This window comes from Hyperolius riggenbachi, chromosome 10 (genome assembly GCF_040937935.1).
Source record: "Hyperolius riggenbachi isolate aHypRig1 chromosome 10, aHypRig1.pri, whole genome shotgun sequence".
Classification (NCBI taxonomy): domain Eukaryota; kingdom Metazoa; phylum Chordata; class Amphibia; order Anura; family Hyperoliidae; genus Hyperolius; species Hyperolius riggenbachi.
This window is the reverse complement of record NC_090655.1, coordinates 245,104,501-245,129,388: the sequence shown is the minus strand read 5'-3', so window position 1 is coordinate 245,129,388 and position 24,888 is coordinate 245,104,501. Positions and strand designations below refer to the sequence as shown.

Here is a 24,888-nt window from a genome sequence, read left to right as displayed (position 1 = left end):
TAATAAATTGAAAGGATCTGCCCTCTATGCCATTCTATCTTTTCTGTCCTCGATGGACAAGGTCTCTATTTTTGTTTTGGGTGTCCATTTTTCATTTCTAACCTTATTGGCGCCCTTGTTTTTATTTTTATGCGGGTTAAGCCTCTCCTGCTTTATATTACATTGCACTGCCTAAATGGTGGTTATACATGCTGTAGAATACTTAACTTGTGTTCCCTGGTGCTTAACCTTCCTGGCGGTAAGTCCGAGCTGAGCTCAGGCTATGCTGCCGGAAGGCACCGCTCAGGCCCCGCTGGGCCGATATGCATCATTTTTTTTTGCTACACGCAGCTAGCACTTTGCTAGCTGCGTGTGCAATCCGATCGCCGCCGCTCCCTGCCGATCCGCCGCTATCCGTCGCCCGGCAGCCGCCCTCCAGACCCCGTGCGCTGCCTAGCCAATCAGTGCCAGGCAGCGCTGAGGGGTGGATCGGAGTCCCCTTTGACGTCACGACATCGAGGACATCGGTGACGTCATCCCGCCCGTCGCCATGGTGACGGGGGAAGCCCTCCAGGAGATCTCCTGATCTCCGATCGCCGGAGGCGATTGGATGGGCTGGGGGGATGCCGCTGAGCAGCGGCTATCATGTAGCGAGACCTTGTCTCGCTACATGATATAAAATTTTTTTTTTTTTTAAAAAACAGCTGTGCTGCCCCCTGGCAGATTTTAATAAACCGCCAGGAGGGTTAAACCTGTGCTGCGCTGGATCTTCCGTCCTTCCGTCTCTCTATGCAGCTGAAATCTCATGAGATTTTGCGGGAGTGCTCCTGATTGGCTGGCGGCGTTGAAGTCAGTTCCAGCTGGAACATCTTTTTTAGATGCCAGAGCGCGGTTACAGCTTGTCACGCTGTTGGTACCACTCTGGTGTTAGCCGAGGCCCTAGATTCTTCACCCAGTGGGTGTCTGGACATTCCCACTAACCGACATCGCTATAGCGCTGGTCAGAACTTTTGCTGGAGCAGGTATGTGGAAATGTTGTGCCTTAAACTTGCCCTGCTGTATTTGACATGTTGCATATCAGGAAGTGGCCTAAAGAATTCTAATGCAGTGCATATTGTTTGTAAGATGGAAGAGTCTGAGCAAATGGAGTACCTTGTTGAGGAAAGGTAACTGATGCTAAATGACATCTATCTTTTACCTCATACACACTGGGTGGTTTAAAGGGATACTGTAGGGGGGTCGGGGGAAAATGAGTGGAACTTACCCGGGGTTTCTAACGGTCCCCCGCAGACATCCTGTGTTGGCGCAGCCACTCACCGATGCTCCGGCCCCGCCTCCGGTTCACTTCTGGAATTTCAGACTTTAAAGTCTAAAAACCACTGTGCCTGCGTTGCCGTGTCCTCGATCCCGCTGATGTCATCAAGAGTGCACAGCGCAGGCCCAGTATGGTCTGTGTCTGCGCAGTACACTCCTGGTGACATCAACGGGAGCGAGGACACGGGCGTGCAGGCGCAGTGGTTTTCTGACTTTAAAGTCAGAAATTCCAGAAGTGAACCGGAGGCGAGGCCGGAGCATCGGTGAGCGGCTGCGCGGGCACAGGATGTCTGCGGGGGACCATTAGAAGCCCCAGGCAAGTTCAGCTCATTTTCCCCCGACCCCCTACAGTATCCCTTTAAATAGTTTCTATGATTATCACTTGTGTAAGGTTAATAAAAGAGTGCGTTCTCTCTTACAAGAAGCAGATGTTCTTAGTGGAACATATCTATTTTTTACTTTTATGTCTCCACAGGCCGCAAGAGAGAGAGGGAGAAAGTAATGTGTCTAAACGACACAAATCCTCATCCAAAGTGGTGCGATCCCACTCGAGGTCAAAACATTTGAGGTCTGGTGTTGATTCCTCTTCAGGAGATGCAAGATCATCAAGAAGAGATTTACCTAAAGAACGCCGAAAGGCATCGGGCAAGAAGAAGAAACATACCCCTAGAAGGTACTCTCCCTGGCGACATTCCTCAAGCAGAAGAGGAAGATCTCCTGAGAGACGTTATTACTGTTACAGTTCTTATAGAAGTAGATCCCCCAGGAGGAGACACTATTCAGGAAGAAGATATTAGTCTCCAGATGATAGAAGATATAGATCAGAAAGATATTCTTCTCCAGTTCGGCCTATAACCCGGGAAGTCATAGAACAAAGATATCAGCAACCTGGAAAATCTTTATGCTGGTTGTATGCACAGCCAGCATTACATGATAAAATGGTTTGTGGAGCATGCTTTGCTGAATTAGGAAGAGATAAAGACACATACAATCAACAAGTTATGTCATTTATACAACAGGCAGTTCAAGAAACCTTTAACAAACAGCCTCCCAGAATGGGGTATCGACTCGAACAGGGAATACAGAGGAGGCATCCCAACAGGAGGGTACAGCAGCATTAGGATTCCAATTTGCCTTAGTTCCCGCCTTTGTATCCGCTGTAAAGGCAGCAATAAGATGGGAAGAGGATAAAGATTCAAAACAAGAACCAAATATTATCCACATTTGAACAAGCAGCCTATTAAATATCCTTTAATGGGAGTAATTAACTATGTATTTTTGAAAGAATGGAGCAAGATAGACAATAAGCCCTCATTGTCCAATCGTTTTGCAAAGTTATATCCATTAAGTGCAGAAGATGCTAAAGTAATGGAATCGGCTCCAGTAGCAGATGCCTTTATAATGAGGTTGGCTCGTCATGTCACATTGCCTATGGATGATGGAGTTTTGTTTAGTGATCCGCTAGACAGAAAAGTAGACGCAGATATCAAGAAAGCTTTCTTAGCATATGGAGCAGCCTGCAGACCGGCAGTGGCATTAACTTCACTAGCCAAATCGGTCAAAGTCTGGGTCGAAAATATAAACGTTGCTATTAATTCCGATACTGACGAGGCAGAAATTATAAAAGCTTTGGATGAACTCAAGTTGGCAAGCGATTTCATGGGTGAAGCAGCCATTGACAAAATTAGATTGTCTGCAAGATATATGCTTCATAATGTAACAGCGAATGAATGGAGCTATAGCCAAAGTAACCAGCGGAAAGTCGGGACTCCTTTCGCAGGATTAGAAGACTCGTCCTTTTAAGCAACAGAACATAAAAAAACTTTTTTTCCAACAAGTTCCAGCAAGCTAGATCTTATAGACCAAGAAGACAATTCAATAAAAATTGGAGAGGCACTCAATCGTCCTTTCTTAAAAATAATAAGGCAAAGTCAACATTGGGGTCCCAACAAAAAACAAAGCCCTTTTGAAGGTACACCCACTCAGACGACTCCAGTGGGTGCAAGATTGCGTGCCTTCTGGGGTGTCTGGGTGGACACAATAGAAGATTCCTGGGTGATAAGAGCTTTAAATGGTCATGCCTGGAAGATCAAAAAGATGCCTCCCTCATCGAGATTTCAGGAAACAAGCCTTCCCCAGAACCCTCAGAAGCGTCGGGTTCTCTTGACGTCGACTCCTTGAGGCAGATAAATGCAGTGGTTGCGGTTCCAGAAAAATCTTTAGGAATTTATTCGCCGCTATTCTTGGTGCCCAAAATCTCAGGAGGGTGACGTCCAGTTATGGATTTAAAGTTCCTTAATAAATTTATAAAGGTCCGTCACTTCAAAATGGAATCTCTCCAAACAATTATAAAAATGGATGACAACAGTGGATCTTTCAGATGCGTAACTACACATCTTAATAAAAGAACATTTTCAGAAATATCTCAGATTTGCCGTCAACAAGCAACACTTTCAGTTCCAAAGCCTTCCTTTTGGAATTTTGACAGCCCCTCAAACATTCTTAAAAATTCAGTTACCAGTGATTGCCCATTTAAGGGAACAAGGTCTAATGCTGGGAATACACGGCTCGATGCTGAGCCATTTAGATGGCTCAATAGATAATTTCCGACATGTCCGATCTCGCGCCCGATCGTTTCCGTGCTCGATTCTGCATGGAGGACAATGGAAAAAGATAAGAAAAATGAATGGAAAATAAGAGAATCGATTGCAGAATCGAGCGTGGAAAACGATTGGGCGCGGACTCGAGCAGCATAAGAGTCTACCATTATCTAGACGATATCCTACTAGTGAGTCAGGATCAATCAACATTGCTGCTTTATCAACAAATATTAATAAAGGAATTGGAGAGGTTAGGATGGTTAGTCAATTATCAAAAAAGCCATTTGTTGCCATCGCAAAACGGGTCTTTCTAGGGGTTCGGTTTATCTCTCATCAAAACAAAGTCTGTTTAACGGAAGAAAAAAAAATTGACCATACAGAGGAAGGTGAAGTCAGTTCTGTCACACAGGGTGTTGTCGGCCAAGCAAACCAGTTTACTGGGGACATTCTCTTCAACAATTCCGCTTGTCAAATGTAACGATCGGTGAAGCACAGAGAGGATCTGATTACCGGTGATCTGCAGTATCACTGGGAATACAGATGTATACCAGATTATAAGTGATCTGCAGTATCACCGATAATCCGATATACCAGCTAACCTCTGTTCACCTGAGTAGAGTGTAGTGTTTGGTGTAACAGTAACACTTTGAGGACTAAGCCTCAGCGCAGTAAGGTATACTGCACGGATTCCTTCCGAAGACCTGGACTCTCCAAGACGGGAGGAGTCAGGCTGCGAGTAGGAAGGATTGTCTAAAAGTAACACTCTGGAGGAAGTGTCACTGATAGAACGGGGAACCGCCTCCAACAGTGAGGTCGGTTCTCGAGGTCGGACAAGCCAGGTCGTACACACACGGACAGATAAAGTACAATATCAAGAGGCAAAGGCGGAGTCAGGTACAGGCAGGGTTCGGCAACAGGGTATCAGAAATATCGAGGTACAAGATCAGTAGGCAGAAGCAGAGTCTAAGGACGAGCCGGGGTTCGGCAACAGAGTATCAGAAATATCGAGGTACAAGATCAGAGTTCAGGAGAATAGTCTGGCAGGCAAAAGGTCAAAACAGATAATCACAATCAAACTAGTACTTTAAGCTATCAACAGAAACTAGCTAAGTGTAGGATTACAGCTCCAGCTGGTCCCGGCACACTTGCGGATCTGACTACGGATCTGGGTGCTCCCACGTATGTGATCGCAACGCCAGACAACCAGCAACTGAATAAGCAGCAGAATATAATATATAGTTGCTGGACTCTGCTGCCCCGCCCGAACCATTCAGCCAATCATGAGTCCTGCAGGAATCAGCTGACCTTCCTGATCAGCTGACACTTCCTCTGCAGGTATAAAGGTCCTGAATTCAGGCCCGCGCGAGCATAGCTCTCCATCTGCCTAGGTGCACTAACAGACCCAGCCACACCAAGCACATGCTGCTGCATGCAAACAGCCGCTTTGCTGTCAGGACATGCGGCGGCTTTTCCGCGTTCCACCACACCACCAGACGCGTGCAAACCGCCGCGTAGGACGCGGAGTCAGCCGCCTAGCTCTTGGCACACGCGGCGGCTTTTCCGCGTTTCCTCACATCAAATGAGCTCATTGGCATCTAAGAACACTCCAAATAGTCTTCAGGCATTGGAATAAAAGGAACATGTTTCAGAAATTCATTTTACCAACCGAAGTAAGGGACTCTCTGCAATGGTGGCTGCAATGTGTCCATCTCCAGAACTGTCATCAAATCCAGCCAAAGAAACCGGAGGCAGGGTGGAACCAGAAGTTGGTCATTGCTCAAGGAAACCAGTCAGATGATGTCTTGGGCTCAGAAGAATCTTCTGAATCTCTAAACGGTTTATTTGCTGGGAGAAAAGATTTGCGGATACCCATGAATGGTCACTGAACAACGACATTTTCCAGAAAATAGTACACAAATGGTGGAGTCCACAGATGGACTTGTGTGCTTCATCTCTGAATACGAAGGTGCAGAGGTTCTTCACAAGATATCCTCATCTATTAGCGGAAGGGACGGATTGTCTGACTCAACAATGGAACTTCAACCTCGGATATGCATTTCCTCCTTTTCCTCTGATAACGAACCTTCTACACAGGTTACTAAGAGAGTCCTGCACGATCATCCTTATTCTGCCATATTGGCCAAGAAGAACATGGTTCACACTTGCCAAGGAAATGAGTGTGGTGGAACCGTTCATGCTACCCAAAATTCCAGACCTACTCCAAGCAAGAGAAGTTACTGTTTCCAGAAGTCAACAAGCTAAATTTAATGGCATGGAAATTGAGAGGCAGAAGTTACTAACATTAGGATGTTCAGAGGAGGTTGTTACTACTTTATTAAAAGCCAGAAAGGTATCCACAAATGCAACATACCATCGTATTTGGGAGAGGTTTATCTCGTACTCCGCTTCTAACAATCTGAATGCTATTTCTCTCCGCAAGTTCAAGATGTTCTGAGTTTTTTGCAGACAGGAGACGAAAAAGGACTAAGCTTGTCAGCGATTAAAGGGGAACTGAAGAGAGAGGTATATGGAGGCTGTCATGTTTATTTCCTTTTAGACCATACCAGTTGCCTGGCAGCCCTGCTGATCCCCTGCCTCTAATACTATTAGCCATAGCCCCTGAACAAGCATGCAGCAGATCAGGTGTTTCAGTGGTTCAGACTTATAAGTCTGATCTGACAAGACTAGCTGCATGCTTGTTTCTGGTTTTAATCAGATACTACTGCAGAGAAATAGACCAGCAGGGCTGCCAGGCAACTGGTATTGATTAAAAGGAAATAAACATGACAGCCTCCATATACCTCTCTCTTCAGTTCCCCTTTAAAGTGTTGGCTTTATCGGCTCTGACTCTTGAAAAACGGCCTCTTCACCCACTGGTGATCCAGTTTATTCAAGCTGTTTAAAAAATCAGGCCTACCAGGAAACCTTTTTTCCCCGCAATGGTATTTATGTATAGTACTGGACACACTATCAAATCCTCCTTTTCATCCTATAGAGTTGGTTTCAATGTGGAATGTAGCTCCACTATTTCTAACCGACATTTCATCAGCTAAAAGAGTTTCGGACTTGCAAGCCTTAGGCTGTTCAGATAACTTGCTGCAGTTCTATCCAGTCAGGATTGTAATTAGACCAGTGTTGTCTCCTATCCCGACAGTTGCTTCTTTCATTTCATATCAACCAGGAATTAACGTTACCTACGTTTACATCAGAAGATGGCTGTCATCCCTTGGTTGTGGGAAACAGCATAAGAAGTTATCTTGATAAGACCGCCTCCTTTAGAGCATCGGATCATCTTTTCATTAATATTCAGGGATCTAAAAAAGGACAACTACTCACAGCTAGGACTATGGCAAACTGGCTGGTCAAGCTGATACAACTAAGTTATAGATCGAAAGGCTTAGAAGTACCGAAGGAAGTAAATGCCCACTTTACCAGAGGCATGGCAGCATCTTGGGCATCATTCTCTAAGGTGTCTGTAGAGACAATTTGTAAGGCTGCAAGTTGGTCTTCACCACATACTTTCTTATCACATTATCATGTCAGTCCAGCATGCTTTAACTTCTTTGGCTTTTGGAAAAGCTGTTTTGTCTGCCTTCATGAAATAAATTGTGTGTTAATTGCATTCCCTCCCTCTATTATCTGATTTGTTATGTCCCATGAGTATGCCACCATTTCTGTCCAGGAAACTGGAAAATTGTATACTTACCTTCTGTAATTGTCATTTCCTGGAACAAACAATGGCGGCATATGAATCCCTCTCTCTTGTCCATTCGAGGACTGAATTTCACGAGAATGGCATGGGGAATGTGGGGGGCGGATGCTTTCAATTTATTAAGAGATCTGTCCTATCGGGTTCAGAGGGGTGGAGCTGAACCCATGAGTATGCCGCCATTGTCTGTTCCAGGAAAGGAAAATTACAGAAGGTAAGTATACAACTTTTCTGGTTTCTTTCCTCTCTCTCTCGCCTCCTCCCAGCATGCCTCATGTATCTTTCCTCTCTCTCATCTCCCCCAACATGCCTCATGTTCCTTTTCTCAATCATCTACCCCAGCATGCTTCATGTTTCTTTCCTCTCATCTCCTCCCAGCATGCCTCATGTATCTTTCCTCTCTCTCATCTCCCCCAGCATGTCCCATGTTTCTTTCCTCTCTCTCATCTCCCCCAACATGCCTCATGTTCCTTTCCTCAATCATCTACCCCAGCATGCTTCATGTTTCTTTCCTCTCATCTCCCCCAGCATGCCTCATGTATCTTTCCTCTCTCTCATCTCCCCCAGCATGCTTCATGTTTCCTTCCTTTCTCTTTTTCTGTTGCAGAATTTTTGACATAGTACAATGTTAAATTTACTCACTGAATGAAGTTCATTTTAGCCCACTACAGAATTATGCAATTTTTTTTTAGCTTTTTAAGTAAGGAATTCTGCCTCTATAAAAGAAGAAAGCTACTTTAGAAGTTTTGTTGTGTAAAATGATTTGCTGTCAGCAGTCATTCACTGGCAAGTGTGTAAGCCTGGTGCCTTCTTGTCCGAGTGGCAGTGACTGATACAAACACTCCAGCCTGTCACATTCCTGGCCAGCTGTATCTGTGTGCAGAAATTTCCTGCTGAAGCCCCTCCCCCAATGGTTCTGCTCCGCCTCACTTGTGCTCTGCGTTTTGGAGGTCTGTGCTGGGCGTGGCTGGGGGTGGATCCATCACACAAATCAATGACAGAATTCAGATACAAAAGTACAACACAGATCTGATTTTGTGCGTTTTTTTAATGCATTTTTTTCATCTTTTTCATTTAGAAGCATAACAAAGTAAAATGATGCAAAGAATAACATAATACAGCTTACAGTAAGGAGAAAAGACGGCAACAATGAGGGGAAACACAACCTTTGCAGGAAATGAGGAATAACCTGCACTGTACACTGAAGACATTAGATCTGATGAAGCTCCTCACACACAAGGTACAGCAAGACCCTCCTGCCTAAAGCCCATCTTACTAAATAAATATACTTCAATACTGACCCCAGCCCTGTGACAAGCTCCTAATTTCTGCTGCTGTAAGACCCCCACAGAGAAGAATGTAACAGCAAACTACTAAAACCTTCAGTGGTGCCTCATCTCTGCAGCTCTCTGGTCATTATCAGCCTTATATTGTTACTGTACTAATACTGGACTGTGGTTATAATGTCTATAATGACTATGCAGTTTGATGTAATAAAATCGGATGAAAATCGGTACTGCCAAGGGCATGCTTGATCGACGGTGCTACCAATTTCGGGACGAGCATGTCGACTGGACATGCTGCAGGATGTCGGGCCATGGTGGCCAATAGGGTGTGCGGCGGTAACGGTGAGCGATACCGGGATGAGCGACGAACCCCCCCGGTGCTGCTTCCTCAGAGTATAAATGTGCACATATGTGTACATTAATACATTCACTGTCCTGACACAGTGTAGTTCTGTCTTCCGAATCCGACGCTCTTCCATTAGCCCTATACACGCCGCCAGAGCCTAACATGCGGTGTGTGTGACGTCACACATCAGCCACTTCAGTGGACTGGAAGGGCGGCAGATTCCAAACACAGATAAGAACAGCAACACAACACAGGTAATGTATAAATACACAAAAACAAGCACATCTATACACTAGTGGAACAGCGGCAGGGCGGTGGACTCGGAGCATTCCCATGAGATTTCATGCTGAAATCAGTCGGGAATCGGCCTGCGGTGTGTGGGCAGCTGACAGATCTCTCTTCAATCAAAGAGAGATTTGTCTCTTGGTTGCATCTGCCCATCATTGACGGATGTGTGGCTACCTGTATACTGCAATATACTTTATAATGAAAGACACTAAAATGTCACTACTATTATTTCTAATTATATGGTAGAGAAAGAAAGCTCTTAAAGAATAGCACCTTCCACTGCAAATTTAGAAAAAATATAACAAACGTCTTTATTCAACATTAGGTATAATAATAATCACAATATTGATGATTCAATGAAAATAAAACCATTTAAAAAACAAATAGTTGTTCCAACATGATCCCTGCTGCATGTGAAACAATCACTCTAAATGTAATATATTGTATAATGACACAATGCTGCTGTCAGGCATAACACCCCACAGTGGGCTCAATATTGAGACCAACAGGGAGAACCCGGGTTCAGTATACAACCTAATGTGATGCAAGACCAATAAAACAACACCTGTGCAATACAATCTTAAAGAAAAAAAACATGAATAAATATCACATATATGAAAATAAAGTGCACAATTGCTATCCAGATATACAGTATTAATAGTGATGAGAGGATACTATACATAGAGTTTAATGTGTGCATCAAACACTAAGTTAAAACTTGACAAATCTGGCTTTGCAAATTTGGCCTAGTTGGCTTATCATGAGGCATTGCTCATGCAAATATACATTTGCTTTCGCATGCCAATCTGTGCAGGGTCTAAAACCAATACCACAAAGTGGTTGCCCTACGGTGATGCCCCCATACAACCCAGGAGCTGCAGGGCCCCAAACCCTCTCACTACTTGGAAACCTCAGCGGCACCCCGAAGGGGGAGGCTGGGAGGTGCAGTCGACCCCCCCAAACGTGGCCAGAGCCAAGAGAAGCCGTCCGCACCTACCTCCCAATATTAAAAAGAGGCACTTCCCTTAACGTCCATTGCGTTCTGCTACATGAGCACGTCTTGGGAACAACACATGGAAAAAAGTGAAACATGGTGAAACATGGGACACCCCAAGCTGTGGAGCTCAGGGCTGCACTCCAAGGGGGAGGGATGACAGGCGCAGACAGCTCGCTCCAGGGCTCACACCACCTAGAACAAGCCATCCATCACCCGCTTCCAAAGAGGGATAGAAGTAAAAACATTATACATAGAGTATAATGTGTGCATCAAACACCAAGTTAACACCTGACAAATCTGGCTTTGCAAATTGGGCCTAATTGGATTATCATGAGGCATTGCTCATGCAAATATACATATACATTTGCTTTTGCATGCCAAATTGTGCAGGGTCTAAAACCAATATCGCAAAGCGGTTGCCCTGTGGGGATTAGTTCATGCTACATTAGCACTATCCAGGAACAGTGCTAATGTAGCATGAATAATCCCCGCAGGGCAACCGCTTTGCGGTGTTAGTTTTAGACCCTGCATATTTTGGCATGCGAAAGCAAATGCAAATTTGCATGAGCAATGTCTCGTGATGAACCAATTAGGCCAAATTTGCAAAGCCAGATTTATTAGGTTTTAACGTGGTTCATGCACACATTTCTTTTGTTGTACTACAGTGATGAGAGGATGCCTAGTAGAAAATTGGGGCAAAGGAGCAGCCCATAGGAGAAAGAGCATAAAGTGAAGTAGTGCAAAAAATAGGAGATACTTAGCCTAGAAATGATAAAGGTCAATCTCAGCAGCACATCAGGGAACAAGGAATCCCCTCAGAGGACACAATCCTATCACTATTAATACCGTATATCTGGATAGCAATTGTGCACTTTATTTTCATATAGGTGACATTTATTCATGTGTTATTTCTTTAAGATTTTATTGCACAGGTGTTGTTTTATTGGTCTTGGATCACACTAGGTTGTGTATACTGAACCCGGGTCCTCCCCCTGTTGGGCTCAACAGCCCACTGTGGGGTGTTATGCCTGACAGCAGCATTGTGTCATTATACAATATATTGCATTTAGAGTGATTGTTTCATATGCAGCAGGGATCATGTTGGAACAACTATTTGTTTTTTAAATAGTTTTATTTTCATTGAATCATCAATGTTGTGATTATTATTATACCTAATGTTGAATAAAGACTTTTGTTATTGTAATGCTTGGGGTGGGGGGTATACTTTCTGAGTCAGCATGTATGCTCAAGACTGGAGGGCTCGCTCTTCACCTGCTGACCCTGCCTGGCACGCCACTAGCTGACCCTCAACCTGTCCCTGTCTGGCACACCACTAGCTGGCCCTAATAGGATTTAGGTGAGCAAGCATACAAGCTGATGCAGAAAGCAGACCTACCACCAAGAGCAACAAGACTATGTAGTAGCTGGGTAATGGAAGAGGCTAGCAACAACAAAAAATGAGTGACCGCCACTCAATGAATTATAAAAGTACAAAACTTTATTGGTCAATAGCTCTTCCAAACCCCAGCTATTCCCCACAATCCAAACCTCCCCCCCATAAAAAACTGCATAGGTTATTCTTCTAGGAGCGCTCCCAACCTCACATCCATCACCAGTTACACCACACACATACAATCCAGATCGGCCGATCTTAAGACTGACATTCTGTGGAAACTGAGATTTTGCAAAGGGTTGCCCACTTCCATTGGACTGGAACCATCAACTCATCTGGTACCTGGATCTTCAACAATTCACCAAAACCCCCAGGTAAACTTTCGTAAGCATGACAAAGTCCTTCTCTTTACGCCGCCTTCATGGCCGGATTCCGCCTTACTGACAGCCTGCGGCTGTAAGATCAAATAACAGCCAAGCCCAGTCAGCCTGTGACAGTAACAGTCATTCAAAGCAGGGGATCCTCTTCACCACGGCCACCAAACGTCTAACAAAAGCTTTTACCTTGTTGCTTCAAAGTGAGGGAGTATTCATGGATGTGTTGCGGCGTCCCGCAGCACCAGGTACCTGGTTTGTGCAGCCCGGTGGACGGACATTAACCCTGCGGCATCCATGAGGTAAAGGAGCGTCCCATCAACCTCTTGCAGTTAGCCACGCCCACATACGCGTTACGCCCACATCACGTGGGCTTCTTCAGTGTGATGCTGCTGTGGATGAAAGGCAGTGGGCGTGCTCTCTCTTTTGAGCAGTAACTTTAAACCAAGCCTCATTCTGACAAACGGGACCGATCCTCCTTTTCACATTACTAGAGCTCACTCTGTTGCAACCATGCCTCGTTTTCATCATAGCAGGGAAGTACATACCCAATATACCGATATATCCATCTGCTGTAGCTCATCAAATTATTACTTGCACTCTTTCAAATTTCATATACATCTTGACGGGCTCTTTAATCATAGGACCCCATAGTCCCATAATGTCGTTTTGCATAATAATTTCCACAAATTCTTACATGCAACCGACATACATTCTGAACGACTTTTAATGCTGCCTTAAAGGGGAATATTCCACTCCAGATCTCACAGCAATCCACATACAGTTTCTCACCTACAACTCATTTATTTCTTATATGCAGGTAGAAAATGGACTAGATTTAAATCTGAATTCAATCCATTTGGAATTAATGTTCCTAAATTGTAAATCCACCTGTTCTCGATCTGGTATAGTAATTTTTCGTGATCACCCCCTCGTTTATTCCTTTTAGGTTTTAAAATACCCTTAAACCGCAAACAATCTGGATTTCTGTCATGAAACAAAGCAAAATGTGCACCCAAAGGACTTTTTTCATCTGCTTCTTTGATGTTGGTAACATGCTCCCCTATGCGTTCTTTTAGTTTTCTCTTGGTTTTTCCTATGTATTTAAGCCCACATGGGCACATGATCATGTAAATTACTCCTTCTGATTTACAATTGATAAAACTTCGTATCTCATATTCTTTAGTCTCTTTGGCATTCTTAAAGGTTTTTGTTCTCTCAACCAGCTTACAGTGTATACACGAGCCACAGGGAAACATTCCATTTGGTATTGGACCTAAAAAGCCTCGTCCATCATTTTTCTTAGTGCTTTTAGAGTACACTTCGGCCCTAACCAATGTATCCTTTAAATTTGGTGCCCTTCGAGGAGTCAGAAGTGGGTATGGACCCACCGCCCTGAGTATGTCAGGATCCAAGCTCAGGACATGCCAGTGCTTCTGTAATACTTTTCTTAATTGGGGCCAGTGTGAACCATAAGTGGTGACGAGCCTAACCTTGTCATCACCACTTTTCCTGGTCCTCTTTTTAAGACATTCCTCCCTATCAAGGGATGAGGCTTTTTCAAGAGCCTCAAGAACATATTCAGGATACTCTCTTTTTCTGAACCGGTCACACATTTTAAGCGCTTCCTCTTGGAATTCCTCATCTTTAGAGCAATTCCGTCGGACCCGTACAAGCTGGCCATAGGGTATCCCCCACTTCTGACTCTCAGGGTGAAAACTTGTTCCATGTAAATAAGTATTACCTGCTGTGGAAGAGGCTACACAGGTTGCCACAGGAGTAATGAACAAGGGAGAAAGACTGGCCAGAGCAACTGGAGCTCTGGGCTTCCGATACCGCCACAAATAACACACAATGGTTGTGCAGTGCAATGCCGCACTGCCTATGATCTGAGTAACAAGACAAATAATGGACAGACAGACTGACTGACTGTTGCCCAGGGCGGCTGCCGTCTGAGTCTCTGGCTAAGTAACAAGACAGAAAACAGAAAGACAGACAGAATGCTTGTAAGACTAATCGCTGCCCCAGCAAGCATCCACACTGGCACGAACAAGACAAACAGGAAGGATCGTAACTAATAGCAACCACAGCCTGTAGTTAGGGCCCCAGAAACAAGACTAGCAGGAATACTACCAGTCACCAAGGTGGTGATGGAAGAATCCAAGCTATCAGGATAGTGGAATTCACTGACCCCCGCGGGTGCAGCAAACGTCCAGCAGGCATGAAAATACAGAGCAAGGCATTATACAATTTTACAATAACAACTTTCACAGCATGGACCCAACGACAACTATAGTAGCTGTACGCTATGTCGGGCGGAGTCTGGAATGGGAGGCAGACTTTTATGTGGGCATCAGCCAATGGATGCAGGCATGCAAATTCCCACACAGCTGAATGGTAATTGCTCAATCCTGAGCTAGCTTGATTACAAGCTGCTAGCTGACTGAAAAAGGACTCTCATAACAAATACATGCAATAGTATGCAATAATATGCATGTAGGAAATCCAGGGCTATCTGGCTGCAGTTCAACTGCAGCAAGCAAAAGGAGGAATCATGACAGCATCCTGAGCTGCTCTGAACTGCAAAGTGATTGCAAATGACAATGAGACTTATTGCGAATGCGCAACCGAATACAAGCAGATAAGTCAGAACTGCCCGGTTGCAGTTCCACTGCAACCGACAGAACATGCCACAGGAAAGATCCTGACAGTTATATTTTTTCTAAATTTGCTGTAAAAGATGCTATTCTTTAAGGGCTTTCTTTCTCTACCTTATAATTGCTCTTGTTTTGAGCCCTAGCACACACGGTTATTTGGTTGAGGTGTTGCAGACACTCCCCAGAAATTATCTACTATTATTTCTAGACTAGAGAGACTAGAGAGCTGCTAATGTCCACATAGGGAGGATAAGGAAACAAAGGGACAATACAGAGGGGTATATAAGCACTATAGAACTTTTGTGGGTGAGACTTCATTCATGGAAGATGGGAGGATGTTTCTATGAGGACTACACTGTGTGTGGGGGCTAAGAGGCTGTTTCTATGCTGGACCCCTGTTATTCTGTGTGTGGGGGCTGGGAGGCTGTTTCTATGCTGGACCCCGGTTATTCTGTGTGTGGGGGCTAAGAGGCTGTTTCTATGCTGGACCCCCTGTGATTTTGTGTGTGGAGGCTGGGAGGCTGTTTCTATGCTGGACCCGTTATTCTGTGTGTGGGGGCTGGGAGACTGTTTCTATGCTGGACCCCTGTTATTCTGTGTGTGGGGGCTGGGAGGCTGTTTCTATGCTGGTCCCCCTGTTATTCTGTGTGTGGGGGCTAGGAGGCTGTTTCTATGCTGGACCCCCTGTTATTCTGTGTGTGGGGCTGGGAGGCTGTTTCTATGCTGGACCCCCTGTTATTCTGTGTGTGGGGGCTGGGAGGCTGTTTCTATGCTGGTCCCCCTGTTATTCTGTGTGTGCAGGCTAGGAGGCTGTTTCTATGCTGGACCCCCTGTTATTCTGTGTGTGGGGCTGGGAGGCTGTTTCTATGCTGGACCCCCTGTTATTCTGTGTGTGGGGGCTAAGAGGCTGTTTCTATGCTGGACCCCCTGTTATTCTGTGTGTGGGGGCTGGGAGGCTGTTTCTATGCTTGACCCCCTGTTATTCTGTGTGTGGGGCTAGGAGGCTGTTTCTATGCTGGACCCCCTGTTATTCTGTGTGTGGGGGCTGGGAGGCTGTTTCTATGCTTGACCCCCTGTTATTCTGTGTGTGGGGGCTAGGAGGCTGTTTCTATGCTGCATTCCCTGTTATTCTGTGTGTGGGGCTGGGAGGCTGTTTCTATGCTGCATTCCCTGTTATTCTGTGTGTGGGGCTGGGACTCTGTTTCTATACTGGACCACCTGTTATTCTGTGTGTGGGGGCTGGGAGGCTGTTTCCACACTGGACCACCTGTTATTCTGTGGGTGTGGCTTTATAAGACATCACATTGCGCAGCAGAGTAGCGCCTCCCTCTGCCGCCTGCAGCACAATGGGGAACTCTGACACGGACTCTCCATACAGCCGGCTCTCCTAAAGTCTTTGTAGAAGAGGAGAGTCACATTTGGGCACACACTAAGGTAACTTCTCTTGGGGATTTGTGCAGAGTTTGCAGCCTGTGTGACAGCAGAAGTAAGAGGCAGATGTGTGTGATTTGTGCCATACTGTCTGCTCTGAGGGGAAAGCTGTGCAGGAGAGCAGTGACTGAGGGAGGAGACAGCAGTACAGATCCATCACCCACTGTACACTGCTGATCCTAGGGAGACAAGAGGTGCTGATAGCTGACATAACTTTCTAGGCATACTGGTCACACAAAGTATATAGAAGCTTTTACAGGCCTTCTGTGAGGGGCTCAAAACAATACAAATTTCAATGTCATTCTCCTACATATCCTGAGACATGCCTCTGTATATCTGTCGATTAGTATTTTTTTTTTTACAATCTACAACTAAATTCTCATTCTCGACAAAACATTTCCTGCCCTCTTCACAAGAATAAGGATGACCTCCTTTCAGTGAATACAAAGCTGTGATGAAGACAGTAATTTTTTCCACACTCTTTATATGAAAATGCATGCTGATGCTCTCCTATGTGTTCTCTGAAAGGATACCAGAGCTGAAATAACCTGGAGGAAGGGGGAGGGGGAAGCAGGCATATACTGTGACCTGTCCTGATGCCTACCACACCTACCATTCTCTCTGCACCCGCTCCCTACCTAAATGCCCCTATGGCAGCCTCTTCTGCGTTGCTGAACGCATCCTCCAGCACGAGCCCGTGGCCGGGAGCGCTCTGTGCATGCGTATGAAGTTTGAAGTTATGTGCATGGCGTAGTGATGTAATACGCATGCACAGAGTGCTCCCGGCCATGGGCACATGTTGTAGGATGCGCACAGCCCAGCCAGCGCCTGTACAGTAGTGCACGAGTCCGGTGACCTGGAAGAGGCAGCCGGACTAGTATTAAGGTAGGATACTGGGGCAGAGACAACAGAGGGAGCGGTAGGCATCAGGACAGGTCACAGTATATGCTTGCCCCCCCTCGTTTCTCTACATTATTCTGGCTCTGATATCCTTGAAGGCTTAAATGGTCTGTAAACCTTTTCCTACACTCTGCACATGAATAAGGACGCTCTCTTGTGTCTCTGAAGATTTGAATTAGAAAGGACAGTGACACTCTCCTGTGTGAGTTCTCTGGTGATGCTGAAGGCTTGAGGATTGAATAAACTTTTCCTCTTGCTCAAAAGTTGAATAAGAACATTAATATTTGCGAGTTATCTGGAGTCTCTGAAAATGTCAGAAATCAGTAAATTTTTTCCCACTCTGAACATGAATAAAGATGCTCTCCGGTGTGTTCTCTGGTGCTTCTGAAGGTGTTAGAAGGAAGTTTTACCCGCACTCTGAGCATGAAAAAAGGACGCTAACACTCACCTGTGTGAGTTCTAAGGTGACTCTGAAGGGCTGAGTTAACTGCAAATCTTTTCTCACAATGTAAACATGAAAAGGGATGCTCTCCTGTGTGAGTTATTTTGTGAACCTGGAGGGCTGAGGATTGAGTAAACTTTTTCCCACACTCTGAACATGAATAAGGCCGTTCTCCTTTGTGTATTACCTGGTGCTTCTGAAGGCTTGAGCTTTCAGTAAACCTTTTCCCACACTCTGAACATGAATAAGGACACTCTCCTGTGTGTGTTCTCTGGTGTTTCTGAAGGCCTGAGAATTGACTAAACTTTTTCCCACACTCTGTACATAAATAAGGACGCTCTCCTGTGTGTGTTCTCTGGTGACTCCGAAGACTTGATAGAACAGTAAACTGTTTCCCGCATTCTGAACATAAATAAGGACGCTCTCCTGTGTGTGCTCTCAGGTGCCTCTGAAGGCTTAAGTTAAGAGTAAACGTTTTCCCACACTCTGAACATGAATAAGGACGCTCTCCTGTGTGTGCTCTCTGGTGACTCTGAAGGCTTGAGTGATGAGTAAACTTTTTCCCACACTCTGAACATGAATAAGGGTGTTCTCCTGTGTGTGTTCTCTGGTGCCTCCGAAGGTTTTCAGATAGAGTAAACTTTTTCCCACACTCTGAACATGAATAAGGATGCTCTTTTGTGTGTGTCCTCTGGTGATTTTGAAGGTGTGTTGTATCAGCAAACTTTTTACCACACTCTGAACATGAATAAGGACGCTCTCCTGTGTGTATTCTCTGGTGTCTACGAAGGATTGCAGATTGAGTAAACTTTTTCCCACACTCTGAACATGAAAAAGGCCACAGCTCTTTGTGACTTCTTTGGTGCTTAACAAGGTCCCTACAAGATTTAAAACATTTATCACAAACCAGACAGGAATGTTTCTTATTGCCTTCACCTGTTACAGTATCTGCTGTACTGGAAGAATCCTGAGAATTACTCCAATCATTCGCTCTGCCAGCAGTGTGCACACCTAGAGGGATAGTTGTAATAACAGGATATGATCCTCCAGAAGCTTCCTTGTCGCCACCTGCTGGGAGAGAGTGAAAGTGCATGATGTAAGGTAAAGCTTGTCAGCATACATGAGTTCATAAAGAGGCCCTGACAGAAGTGAAACAGACATTTGCTTTCTTGTAACAGAAGGTATTTGCGATTATTCAGGTTGGAGTGAGCATATGATGTCTCCCACAATGCATCACTGCTGAATACGCAAATCATCCCTTTGATGTCCCTGAAAGCCAAGCACACCTCCAGAACTTCTGGAATGTAATGATGTGGCAGCTTGTTAATTTTACAGAGCCGCACTAATACAACATACATGCATACAGACTGTTTACAACTGGTCGGTCTTCATCAGTGCAAGGCATGGATTAATGGGGATCTATGGGGTAGCACTTGAAACACCCAGAGTAATAGATTGCCCAGCAAGATCGTGGTGAAACAAAACTCCAAGGGCCTGATTCACAAAGCGGTGCTAACAGTTAGCACCCTGGTGAAAAGCCCTTTATCACGCCTAAACTCAGTTTAGGCATGATAAGTTTAGGTGTGATAAGTTTAAGCACCAACTGCGTTAACACCGCAGTGCACAGCTGATCAAAAGTTTTGCACTAGCAAAGTCTGGTGCACTTCGCATAGAGTTTAATGGCGCTGCTTTGCGTGCGAGACTTTGCACGCTATCTACACTTATCTAAACTTAGCATGCCTAAACTTATCACACCTAAACTTATCACACCTAAACTTATCACGCCTAAACTGGCTTTTCACCAGTGTGGTGCAAAGGTTATCACACCTAAAGTCTTTTAGGCGTGATAGCTGAGTTATCACCGCTTTGTGAATCAGGCCCCTAGTAGTGTGTAAGGGAATAATAAGTACCAAGAAAATGCTATGCAAAACAGAAATTGCCTTCGTAAAACAGATCAGGTTGGAGCTTTGAGGTGTCCCACAAATGGATCACTGCTGAATATGCAAACCATCCCTTTGTTGTCCCTGAAAGCCAAAATAATCTCCAGAACTGCTGGAAGGCAATGATGTGTCAGCTTGATTAGTGTGGCTCTGTACAATTAACATGCTGACACCAACAGGACAGACAGGTTAACAAAGTTAACTTTCTCTTTATTTGTGTTCATATACTTTCAGTTACTGTATTTTAACATTAATAGAGTTCATTCTATGTATACAGAGTGGGGTACAGAACAGTATTAACTAGGCCTATTTTTAACATTAAGGCTTCAATTCATCAAAGGGTGTTCGATAACAAAATCCCAGTCCTTAAAATACCGCATTCGGTATTTTACACTTCACTGTGCTAATTCATCAATATTTTCCCATGTGTGGTAGAGGTTCGTTAAGTTACCGAAGTAGGCTGTTAGATAAGGGCAGAGTGGTGCAGAGCAGCTTGGAATGTCTCTGTGTTGTTACAAGCTGATAACAATAGAAGGCATCCAGACATCCCTTTACATGTAAACGTGTGTTATATTTACTGTTACTTATACTGCCTCTGCTGCTCTGAATCTGTCCATCAGTGTTTCTTAACATTTTACTTCTTTGCCACAACGTAGATAAACTTCCTGGAGACTTTACAAATGCCATGCTTGGTGATTTCACCACATGCATCTTTGTATATTCAAACAGGGACTCAAAGGGTTAAACCACCGAAGGACATCTGGGGATATCTTTTGTCCCGTTATCTCTGCTCACTGCCTGGGAGGTCTGGAAGCTTGTGTGGAGAAGCCTGTGTGACCTATCAGCAGCACTTGCAGGAGAACAGGGGCTGTTTCTATTGGCTGCCTGCTCCTGTTAATCATGAAAACATTCACACAGAAGGCTTTCGAAGCCTGTAACGACAGGGGAGAGCTGGAGATAAACACCGAATGTGCTAGCGAATGTGGTAACCTTGATGAATTAACATTTACTGACATTTGCTGACATGTGTTGAGCACAAGTCGGTAATTTATCTCATTGCTCTGTGATTTCAGCTTCTCATTCGGTAACAGCTTTGATGAATTAACATTTTCTTAAGTGCTCCGTTAACTCAGCTGTTTTCAGCATTACCGAATGCGGTAATGCTTGATGAATTGAAGCCTAAGTCTCCAGCAAAGAGAAGGCAAACTTATCCAGCATCAGCCAGTCCCTGTCGGTGCTAGATAATGGGGACTTTTCTGTACTGTAAATGCGTGTGGTGTCTGATTTCCCAGGTCTGTAGTGGGCTTCTGATGAGACGATCTGGGCAAATTATCCTTACAGAATGGTGTCAGTCCAAGTGAATACAGAGGAGGTGAAAGATCATTTTTCCTTCACCTGCCTTGTCTTGTAATAGCATTTAAAGAGCCATACTGCTCTGAGCATTTCTAAACTACTCCAGCCCACGGGTTGTCTTCTGTTTGTGGACGCAAGCAATATTCACATTTCAGCGGTCCTCCCATTCATTTGTCAATAACTTTATCACTACTTATCACACCTAAATCTACATTTATATCATATTTCTTTTCAACACAAATTAGGCTTTTTGTGGGTGTTATTTATTGTTTTAGTAATTATTTTATTTTTATTTTTATTTTCAACAGAAAAAGGAGGAAAAAATAAATTTCTCAATTTCCATCCACTATAGATTTAAAATAAATAATGCTATTGTAGATCGTTCTACTGAGGAATGGAGATGGGCCTTTTATATGGTGTACAGTATCCCCTCCTCATTTGTTGTTACTATGATGTTATATTGAGGAATGGAGATTGGCCTTTCATATGGTGTACAGTATCTCCTCCTCATTTGTTGGCACTATGATGTTATACTGAGGAATGAAGATGGACCTTTCATATATTGTACAGTATCTCCTCCTCATTTGTTGGTACTATGATGTTATGCTGAGGAATGGAGATGGGCCTTTCATATGGTGTACAGTATCTCCTCCTCATTTGTTGGCACTATGATGTTATACTGAGGAATGAAGATGGACCTTTCATATATTGTACAGCATCTCCTCCTCATTTGTTGGTGCTATGATGTTATACTGAGGAATGGAGATGGGCCTTTCAAATGGTGTACAGTATCTCCTCCCTATTTGTTGGTGCTATGATGTTATACTGAGGAATGGAGATGGGCCTTTCATATGGTGTACAGTATCTCCTACTCATTTGTTGGTACTATGATGTTATACTGAGGAATGGAGATGGGCCTTTCATATGGTGTACAGTATCTCCTCCTCATTTGTTGGTGCTATGATGTTATATTGGGGAATGGAGATGGGCCTTTCATATGGTGTACAGTATCTCCTCCTCATTTGTTGGTACTATGATGTTATACTGGGGAATGGAGATGGGCCTTTCATATGGTGTACAGTATCTCCTCCTCATGTGTTAGTACTATGATGTTATACTGAGGAATGGAGATAGACCTTCCATATGGTGTACAGTATCTTCTCCTCATTTGTTGGTACTATGATGTTATACTGAGGAATGGAGATGGGCCTTTCATATGGTGTACAGTATCTCCTCCTCATTTGTTGGTACTATGATGTTATACTGAGAAATGGAGATGGGCCTCTTATATGGTGTACAGTATCTCCTACTCATTTGTTGGTGCTATGATGTTATACTGAGGAATGGAGATTGGCCTTTCATATGGTTGTTATGAATATGATATTATATTGAGGCTGCTAAAATGTATTGCACTCATAGACAAATTTAAGTGGGGATCTGACCAGAGCATTGCATGCTTGGTAGAGGGAAGACGCTTGTTGTGGTGAGTAGTGAGGTGGTGGAGTCCAGATTGTGCATGAGGACTCCTGTCATAGGTTTTTCTGCATAGTAAAAAGGACAGTTAATATCCTTGCAGAGCACTCTCTTATGTGAAAATCTTCTCATTCTACCATTGCCAGTAACTATATATATATATCTTACACTCCTAGATGAAGACTGAAAATGTAAAAGAAGCATATGGCATTCATTCCTTACCTGTGAACATTTCTACAGATGATCTTTCTGCTTCAATATTTGTCATCATGTCCCCCTCCTCCATAGACTGCTGATCACTCCTCACATATGTCTCTTCTTCCTCTTTACTAGTCCTCATCATGTCTCCCTCCTCCATAGACTGCTGATCACTCCTCACATACGTCTCTTCTTCTTCTTTACTAGTCCTCATCATGTCACCCTCCTCCATAGACTGCTGATCACTCCTCACATATGTCTCTTCTTCCTCTTTACTAGTCCTCATCATGTCTCCCTCCTCCATAGACTGCTGATCACTCCTCACATATGTCTCTTCTTCCTCTTTACTAGTCCTCATCATGTCACCCTCCTCCATAGACTGCTGATCACTCCTCACATATGTCTCTTCTTCCTCTTTACTAGTCCTCATCATGTCTCCCTCCTCCATAGACTGCTGATCACTCCTCACATACGTCTCTTCTTCTTCTTTAACCTCACATTTTAAACCAATCCATTCCTCACACTAGAGCCACAAAAACACAGAAATTGAAATCTTTAAAGGACTTTTCTATTGCTTCAGGTTTGTTTCAAAGGACTTATGGGCCACAAAATAAATGTAATTTTACTTTCCTGGGGCTTCTTCCAGTCCTTAGAAGTCATTTGGGTCCCTCACCGCAGCTCCGGTCCTCTCCAGAGTCCTGATGGCAGCCTGCGCAGTACGCTCCTGGTGACTTGTGTGCATTCTTGCATGGGGCAGGAGCCCATCCGCGCATGTGCAGAAGACACCGACCCATGGGGGTCACGATCCTTACAGGCTGATAAGTGGATTTGGGAGAGCACTGGAGCTGCGCCAGGGAGTCAAATGGCTACTAAGACAGAGGTGCTTTGCACTGACCTGGATGCTAAGAGTTTTTTGCTCCCCTTTTTTATTGCCTGATGAAGCGGGGTGACGCCTGCGAAACGCGTTGCAAGTTTGTGTAGGGTATTGTAATAAATTCTTTTGTTTAACACGTCATCACATGTATCTGATATTCTTGGGAGTAGGTAAGTCCACCGCTGCCTCTCCTACTTTTAAGAATTTTATGTATTTTCATCCTGCTGGCGCCTCTGTTCTCCTGCTGTCTACAATCCACCCTTGGTGGAGGGGTGTTTTACCCCATGTCTCCTTTCCAAGCTACAGAGAGCGACTTCTTAAGTTCTAATCTTCCCACCTGCCTTTATAGTGGTTGCCTGAATGGTAACCCTTGTTTGTGAGTATAACTATACTTACCTTAAACTTTCACCTATATTGCCAATACATACTACAGCGTATCGGGCTCTGGGTGTCCTTTGTCTGTGTTACCATTGTCTACTAAATAGCTTCTAAGGGCTGGAAGAAGCCCCAGGTAAAAAGCATACCTGAAGCGATAGAAAATGTATACGATAGATACTTACATCAGTAGTGTGAAGTCTATGGATAGTCCAGAGGCTTCCCCGATCCTCGAAGAGCTATCCGCTCCACCACAGGGTCCCTGTGAACATATTTGAGTATTTCTATTTTTTCCATTGCCACACCCCCATGTATGAGCAGGGCTGTACAGAGCATGCTTGAATATGATCCGGACATGCCCAGTACAGCAAAATCAGTCATGTACAGCTTTTTCCTCCAAGCACAAGCAAGTTTGATGCTACTCAGCAGTTGTGGACCTCACTCATACATGCACGGTATTGCCGCTCTCTTGCTTGGACGGGAGCACACCCATGACGAAGAAGAGGGGCCCAGGCAGCAGCAATGGGCTCAGGAAGTATCGGGGAAGCCTGTGGACCATCCTGTGCCTTCCCACTACTTAGTTTAGTGTTGATCTTTAATTTGATTTTATAATCTATATAATCTAACACAATCTCTTAAGAATATTACACCCTCAATTTCATCTACCTGATAATGGTGGGGGGTGGTGGGATAATCCTGTGTAGAATCCTGGGAATAAAGAGGACCTGTACAACTCTCTGGTGGGTTTCTGTTACTGGATCCATCTGTAGGAAACACACACACTGAATACATTGTCTCTATATGTTTATCAGATGATGGGGATCTAGGTGGACCCTCCATACTGGTCACTCCATTACAAGACATGAATGTCTCTGCTTACCCCGTGATGTGAGGGCCGGTTGATTCTCCATCATGATGCCCTTGTATCCGTCTATATACTGCAGCTCCTGCATGGAGAA

The 24,888-nt window shown here is 44.4% G+C and overlaps 2 protein-coding genes across 3 annotated transcripts in view; both read right to left on the bottom strand.

Moving 5' to 3' along the window:
- LOC137535147 (uncharacterized) overlaps nucleotides 1-24,888 on the bottom strand; it is a 42,516-nt gene that overhangs the window by 16,409 nt on the left and 1,219 nt on the right. The window contains exons 2-5 of one of the 2 annotated variants that reach the window (XM_068256962.1): nucleotides 24,810-24,876; nucleotides 24,596-24,693; nucleotides 22,705-23,203; nucleotides 18,653-18,787 (exon numbers count right to left, since the gene is read on the bottom strand). In XM_068256962.1, coding sequence (XP_068113063.1) covers nucleotides 18,653-18,787; nucleotides 22,705-23,203; nucleotides 24,596-24,693; nucleotides 24,810-24,843 — 766 coding nt within the window. In that variant the 5' untranslated portion in view covers nucleotides 24,844-24,876. The remainder of the gene's footprint in view (nucleotides 1-18,652; nucleotides 18,788-22,704; nucleotides 23,204-24,595; nucleotides 24,694-24,809; nucleotides 24,877-24,888) is intronic. The other variant, XM_068256963.1, reaches the window with a different exon arrangement.
- Nucleotides 17,416-18,647, bottom strand: LOC137535814 (zinc finger protein 79-like; the record flags this gene model as incomplete). Its single annotated transcript, XM_068257708.1, has 1 exon — nucleotides 17,416-18,647. A coding segment is annotated over one exon (936 nt), but the record flags the coding sequence as incomplete, so codon positions are not given.